General features: G+C 58.4%; 3 protein-coding genes across 3 annotated transcripts; 2 read left to right on the forward strand and 1 right to left on the reverse strand.

The window, feature by feature from the left end:
* Positions 1–263: 263 nt before the first annotated feature.
* On the reverse strand, positions 264–1,658 carry PAN0_001d0891 (aP endonuclease, family 2; the record flags this gene model as incomplete). The annotated part of the gene is made up of 1 exon (XM_014804505.1): positions 264–1,658. One exon carries the CDS (start codon positions 1,656–1,658, stop codon positions 264–266), a length of 1,395 nt encoding a protein of 464 aa, XP_014659991.1.
* Positions 1,659–4,401: 2,743 nt separating this feature from the next.
* Positions 4,402–5,535, forward strand: PAN0_001c0892 (fk506-binding protein 39 kda; the record flags this gene model as incomplete). The annotated part of the gene is made up of 1 exon (XM_014804506.1): positions 4,402–5,535. One exon carries the CDS (start codon positions 4,402–4,404, stop codon positions 5,533–5,535), a length of 1,134 nt encoding a protein of 377 aa, XP_014659992.1.
* A 668-nt stretch (positions 5,536–6,203) lies between these two features.
* On the forward strand, positions 6,204–7,093 carry PAN0_001c0893 (uncharacterized protein; the record flags this gene model as incomplete). Its single annotated transcript, XM_014804507.1, has 3 exons — positions 6,204–6,369; positions 6,477–6,772; positions 6,845–7,093. The coding sequence occupies 3 exons, from the start codon at positions 6,204–6,206 to the stop codon at positions 7,091–7,093; spliced, it is 711 nt and encodes a 236-aa protein (XP_014659993.1).
* Positions 7,094–7,476: the final 383 nt, after the last annotated feature.

The raw sequence follows: 7,476 nt of genomic DNA on the forward strand, positions 1-7,476 counted from the left end.
TCCATTCGCGAAGACGATATCGTTACGGGAGGAACATTGGACCGCGACGACAAGGAAGCTCGGAGTGACGGTAAGGGCAAGACAGATTGAAAGAATACAAGTGCAAAAGAAGGATGAGGTCCAGGGGTATGTTGTTCGACGGGCAATTCGGACCTTCGAGGGAATGCGATGCAAAGCAGGAGAACCAATGGGAATCGGAACAGTGTCCATAGTAAGGATAGGGAGACGTCAGAGTGTCATAGACAGAGCATCGGATAAGATCATCAAGCGTCCACTTCCTCGACCAGACGATCAAGGCCAGCTCGAGCACGGCGGGCGTGCAACGCCGGCACTGTCTCGCCCTCATCCGACAAGCTACTGTTGAAGACTTCGATGCTCCATGGGCCTTGATAGCCCGCCTCCTTGACGGCTGCGTGGACGAACTCTCTGACGGGCAGGAAGGCTCCCTCCTTGTATTCGCACGGGAAGAGCCGGTTGCTCCTAGACCAGATCATGCGTGCCGGCCTGGGCTCGTCAGCGTTGGGAGACGGTGCAAGGGGCTGCTTCATCCTGCGAGCGTCGCCAATCTGGAGGAAGAAGATCTTGTCTGCTGGGACCGTTCTGAGGGCACGGATCGACTGCATGACCCCGCTGTAAGGGTCGTCGCATCGGTCGGTGATGCCTGTGGAAGTGCATGGATCGGCATACTCGCGGGCGAGTGTGTTGAAAGAGTCCAAGATGAGGCCGACGTTATATCTGTCGGCTAGGCGGACGGCTTGCCAGGCGCGGGACCAAACGTCTACGTGCGCTCCCCAAGAAAGCGCCTCGTATCCGATGCGAATAGGCACAGCTCGGCGCTCGATGGTGCCGGCGTTGCTGGCGCTGCTGTGCAGAGGCACAAGCACGGAGCCAAAACGGTCCGCAAAGTCGGCGAGCTGGGCAAGGTCGATCGCGATGCGCTCGACGTCGCCTACGGTGGCAGGAGCATGCTGATTGTTGGAGCAGATGAGCAGCAAGTCGGCGCCAAGGGCGCGCATGACTTCGAAGCGCGAGCGGGCGCGGCGAAGGGCAAGCAACTGGTCTTGCTGCTTTGCCCAGCCCTCGAAATCGCGGAGCGGCTGAAGGCTGTAGATACGGATGCCGAGAGTGTCGCAAAAGGCAGCGATATAGGAAGCGGCCGCAAGCTCCTGACGATAGGCGGTGGCCGTGCAGGTGCCAAAGGCGTTGTACGTCATGGGCAAGCCATCGAGTCCGATCACGAGCTCGTTGCTAGCATCGCGCACGAGCAGATCATCATCCAGGCCTGCGACAGCAAAGTGCTTCTTGTCTTGGGGCAGCGGTCTGTTGAATGGGAGGGATGAGGTGCTGGCATCGTCCGACGAGTGACTCGCCGACGAAGAGCCCGAGTAGCGGCGGTCGATGTTCATGGGCGAGTCGGGAGGGGTGAGGTTTAGCGGGGCGAAGGAAGATGCTGCGGTGCTGGCCTCTCCCGTTTCTTGAATGCGACGGAATTCGTCGGAGGAAGCGAATGCATCGAGGTCATCCTGAAAGAGCTCGATGCCATCGAAGCCGGCGTCTGCGATGGCGCGGAGCTTGGACAAGAGCGAGTGACCTGCCACGTTGGCGCCGACCGAATGGGTGAAGATGGCGTACGGATACGGACGAGTGAATGTCGACATGATGGCTGAAAGACGACGGTCGGGATGAAGGCGCTATGGGTCGGTTTCGCTTTGAGGCTAGTCGATCTGTGCTGTGCAGGCTTGAGCAACGAACAGGGTTGTAGGAGGGCCCACCACTTGCGCAACCGGCGCAAAGGGATGAGCGAGAATGGTGTTGGTGAGGTGAAGCGGGCGAAAGGTCGGGTCTGTGATCCAGAAATGGGATTGGTAATGGAGGTTGAAGGGAAGGATAGGTATCCCTGCACGGAGTACGAGGTGGAGCAGGAGGGGGCGGCGGCGGCGGCGGCGGCAAGTAGACAAACTCAGAAAGACGGAACAGGCTCAGAGCCAGAAAGCAGAGGCGACGCCGGCAGCGACAGTCTGTGCAGGGCAGGGAAGCAGGGACGAGAGAGCCCAGATCCGGCGGAGGCAGACAAGCGATGATGATGAGGGCACCGACCTTCAATGGGGCACGAGGCTGGCGCAGAGTACATGGGCCGTGTCGAGGTTATTTGCGGCAAGCACATGCTGCCAAGGCGATCCAGCGTGGCCAGACAGGTGGATGGCTATCGATACGGATCCACGTCGCCGCATCCACCCGGACGGGCGGACGAAGGCGAATTTCCTTGTGGCAACCGATAAAGGCAGAGAAGTCGCAGCCGACCTCGGCAGAGGAGGAGGATATGTGGCTGACTGTCAAGGCGACCGACTCGCTTCGGATATCCGACGAAACCGTGGGCCATGTGAAATGTGTGGGTCTGTACGTAGCAAAAAGCAGAGAACCTCACGCTCGCCGACCCCACAGGACCTGTCCACCGTGAGTTGCCGCACTTGCACTTCGAAGAGAGAGAGCATCGGGGAATTGCATCGGAATGAGGTGCGGGCGGGTGCGCCGCAGCTGCTGTTCATCTCAGGCGCCGCCTGCGAAGCGCCGCCGCCAAAGAGTGCGTGGATCTGTTTGCGTCGTGCATAGGCGAGCTCGACGCACCGCTGCAGCCCTGCACAGCCTGCGTACATTTCCAACCAAATTTTGAAAAAAAGGGATCGTCGTGGCGCGAGAGCGCAGATCAAACTTGTCGCATCCATCGGCTCGTCAGCCCTGTGCACACATCCCGTCTCGTCACATGGCTGCGGCGACGCGCCCTCACGCTCTCATGATGCACGCGGTAAGCCCTGCCCTTGCTTAGCGATGCCTGCATTCAACAACCGTCGCTTCATTCCCACACAAGCGGGTCTTGACACGGTTGCACAGCTGGGCTCTAGCCCGCAGCGCATTCGCCTGCAACCTTTGGCGTCTAGAATCGCGTGAGTTCGCAACTGCAAGAACAAGACTCGACATGGATTCACAAGCAGCGCAGGCAGCAATCGTGAGACTAAGTTGCCGTTGCGCAACAGTTGGGTCGGAGCTGGCTGTGGACCAGTTCAGCGGAACGGCTTATTTCTCGCAATCGGTTCTGAGTTTCAACCGCGACTCTTTTGTCTTCTGCTCCAGAGCGAGGGACAGGCGCATGGCCAGTGTCGCGCGCAGCCCGCGATGATGCCATGAGTCTACCGTGAAATTGATGCGCTGCGCCTCTTTTTTTCGGACGCCCGCATCGTCGATCCGCGCTCTGCTTCTGCCACGCACGGGCGCGTCTGGCTACAGCATGCTCGTGCGTCTTCTCTGACTCGATCATCTCCACTCGACTGAGAGCAGCGAAGCTGAGCCATCTATAATGATGCTTGGTGGGCCGTGAGAAGATCCGTTGAGCCGGGGCCGTCGCATACAAGCAGACAAAAAAGCATGCATACGGCGCCAAGCCAGTCGAGACCCGAAAGTTTGTTATCGACCGACATCCGAGACCTGCAGACGCTGCTTCGGTTCAAGCTAGATCGCCGCACGCCCACGCTGCGCGCCCACGTCGGCGCCCTTGCGCCTTGCCGCCTTTGTCGTTTCCCAACATGCAGCCGGAGGCGAACTCGCGGTCGGCAGCAGCTTCAAATTGCCCAGGATAGAACAAGCGGCTCCTGCATCGCCCCTGCAGCTCGCTCGGAATCTCGTCGGTCGTCTCGCCTAAGCTCCATCACATCACCGCTTCCGCGCGCCCTGTTCCGGAAAAGCGACGGCCGCAGTTCGCTTGGCCCTGCGTCCGACGCCCGAGGCACCGGTCGGTCCTCCTTCGCTCGCACCAAATTTCCGACGGTTTTGCTTGATTCGAAGTTTCTGTAAGGCGGCAAGACACAACGCTCGACTTTAGGTCGCCGATGCCACTTCATTCACGGTGTGACCAGACACTCGAATCAGTCGAAGTCGATGCCACGTTATGAAGTGCCGTTGACTCGCCCCGGGCTCAATCATGTACCAACGACAGCTTTCCTATTGAGCCGCAACTTGACCTGCGCGGCGCCAGCACCTTGCGGCAACCTCTCAGAGAGGCCGACTCTGCTGGAATTGAGCTTCGCATCGAAAGCTCGTGAGGTCTCTGCATCGATTCACGGTCAAGTCCGACAAGCCGAAGGCGGATCACCGATGTTGATGCGCTTTCCCAATTGAACTTTCCGCGATCCGAGATTTCCTACAACTTCCACCACAGAATTTAGCATGGAGTTCTTCCAAGACGATGCCTGAAATTTAAGCGCCCCACCAGCAAATTTCTCGCCCTGACCTGCGCAGAGTCTTTTTTTTTCGCAGCCAGCCTGTGGAGGACATCCCGTGCACGACCTGCTTCTTCTTCCCCTTCCTCTGCATCCATCGGCATCGTCAACTCTTACACACTTTGTCACAATGGCGGCCACACCTATCGCTTTCTTCGGCCTCAAGCTCGTCCCGGGCAAGGTCCACAGGATGGACGTCTCGCGTGACTTCAAGATCACCAACGTCTCCTACGCCGACCAGCCCAAGTCCGGCACAAAGACCCTCGTCAAGGTCCACTACACCCACGTTCCCGGCTTCGAGGACGAGTACGACGAGGACGAAGACGAATCCAAGCCCGTCGAAGACGAGGACGAGATCGAGGAGAAGATCTACACCCTCTGCAGCCTCAACGCCGCCAACAAGGACCACGCCACCGTCGACCTTCAATTCTGCCAGGAGGAGCTCATCGGCTTCTCCATCACCGGCGATGCCACCGTCGATCTCGTCGGCAACTACGTCGCCTCGCCCGACTTTTACGACCAGGAGCCCTCGGACGACGAAATCTACTCGGACGACGACGACGACGACATCATGTACGGTCTCGACTCGGACGAGCTCGACGAGGAGGACAGCGATGACGACGAAGACATGCAAGATGATCCCGAGCGATTCGAGGAGCTTGTCGAGTCGCCCGCAACCAAGCCCAAGAAGGCCGCTGTCGCACCCGCCTCGGATTCCAAGAAGCGTGCTGCCGAAAAGCCTGTCAAGGAAATCGCCGCAAAGAAGCTCAAGGCCGACGCCGCTGCCGCTGCATCCGCCTCGGCTGCCTCGACACCCACCAAGGCCACCGAGACCAAGACCGACAAGCAGGCCAAGAGCCCCAAGGATGTCAAGCCCAAGGCCGAGGCCGCGGACAAGAAGGCCGCTCAGAAGCCCGCCTCCAAGATGACCACCACCAAGCTTCCCTCGGGCCTCGTCATCGAAGAGAAGAGCCCAGGCAACGGCCCGGCCTGCAAGTCCGGCCAGAAGGTCGGCATGCGCTACGTCGGAAAGCTCACCAACGGAAAGATCTTCGACCAGAACACCAGCGGCAAGCCCTTCAGCTTCAAGCTCGGCACCGGCGAGGTCATCAAAGGCTGGGACGAGGGCGTAAAGGGCATGCGCGTCGGTGCCGAGCGCCGTCTCACCTGCCCTGCCAAGCTCGCCTACGGCAACCAGAAGCTTCCCGGCATTCCTGCCAACTCCACCCTCGTCTTCGACGTCAAGCTGGTTGAGATCAAGTAACTGCAACCGGTATCTTCGTTTCAGTCCCTCTTTTCCAACAAATTTACAACAGGTCCGCCCTCTTCCGCCTCGCCTCGCCCCACACTCACACGCACGGCTCTCCTCCTCTTCATTTGTCGCTCGGGCGAGTCGCTCCGTTACCCACATGCTGTACTCTACCATCGCCAGGCACAAGCCCACGTTCTCACTCACTCTTTCTATGATACATATGGTACCACCTCGGTGTGGGTCGATTGCATCTTTTTTGTGTGTGTGACACGTGTCCAGAGACCCGCAGCATCTGAGCTCACCTTGACACTGTCCGCCCTTTTGCTCTCGGACTTCATGTGTCGCTGTGTCTGCTGAGACTGATACCGCCATGTGGGTTCGTGTGGGTTCAGAGGCACCGCACAGAGACCCACTCGCCGAGTGGCACCGGCCGCGCTCTCAATCCCCTTAGTCCCACCGAGAGGCGCAAATGTCTGAGCTCGGATCTCCTTGCCGCCTCGCCGATGGCCATGAACTCGCTGCCTTGCCCGAACCCGCACGGAAAGACAGTCCCGGCACTTCATTCGACAAACATACAAATACAGCCGTCTCTCTCCTCGTCAATCCTAACTGCACATCATCCCAACCGTCTATCTAGCTTTCGAAACCTCTCTTGTTCTTTCTTGCTCCCACTCCCAGTCATGTTGATCAAGATCACTCCGGCTTTGCTCGCTGCAGCTGTTCTGCTGCCTGGTGCATGCACCGCTTTCCAGTGCAGCTTTCAGTCTTTGAAGGCCAACATTGTGGAAGTCAACGCGTTCTCCGCCCAGGATCTGGCTACCTCCCTGAACCGCAACATGCAGTCGGGTGGGTAGGCTGCCGTCACTCTGACTCGTAAGTGCAGAGAGCTCCGCACGTCGGTACAACAAGACCGTAGTGACCGTATCTTACTTTCCTCCATTCTTGATACATAGAGAACTACTTTGAGTCGGTGGACACGGCCGAGACTGCGATCACCCTGCGTCACACCGGCGCTGATTGCCGTCGGGTCGTTGGAGAGGCCAGCAGCCCGGCTTGCAACCGAGACAACATCCAGCAGCTGCTTGACAACACCTGCGCCGATGTCACGCACTCGGACCCGGAATATGGGCAGAGGGGCACCTCGGTTGCCTTCGCCGCCGCCGAGTCCAAGGAAGACGTTCACTTCCGAGCTCACTTCCACGACCTGCTCCAGATGTGGAAGATCCGCGTTCCCGGAACCTGCGCTCACGTAAGTACATACGCACGCATTCATGACAAGCTGCCAAGACGTCACTGACCGGTAAAGATTGGTGAAATACAGAGAGCGTTCAAGGCACCTCGCGAGGGGATGAAGGTGCTCACTTTCTCTGCGAACAAGACGCACAAGTGGAGCAAGGTTGTCGTCGAGCTCGACAAGGAAGACCACAACTTCGGACAGTCGTGGCTATGCGATTTCGACGACAACCTTGACTCGCAACGCCCCCAGATTAGCACTGAGGACGGCAAGACCTTCACGGTCGTCAACGTTTCTTTCGACGATAAGGTCGAGGCTTCGTCTGAGTCGGCCTAGGAAAGCGCCAGCTCTGTGTTGTAGCTTGCACTTCCGTAAAGCAGAACTGCAGCAAAAGCGGCATGTCATTGTGCTTGATCCTTCGTCCCTTTTCATTTCTTCGTCCCATTCCAGTCTATGATTATCCACGCGTCAGAATATAGAGATGTCTGCGTTTGTCCGAGAGCGGCTCTATTGGGTGGTACTGTGCTCGTGAGCACAGCTTTAGAGCCTGGTCCGTTAAAAGCCGGGACAGCCTTTCTTCGCCGGAAACCATTGCGTGAGCCAATCCGCAGGTCGCGATCGGACGGGTTAGGGTTAGGGTTAGGGTTAGGGTTAGGGTTAGGGTTAGGGTTAGGGTTAGGGTTAGGGTTAGGGTTAGGGTTAGGGTTAGGGTTAGGGTT

Source organism: Moesziomyces antarcticus (assembly GCF_000747765.1).
Source record: "Moesziomyces antarcticus DNA, scaffold: scaffold_v10001, strain JCM 10317, whole genome shotgun sequence".
NCBI lineage: Eukaryota > Fungi > Basidiomycota > Ustilaginomycetes > Ustilaginales > Ustilaginaceae > Moesziomyces > Moesziomyces antarcticus.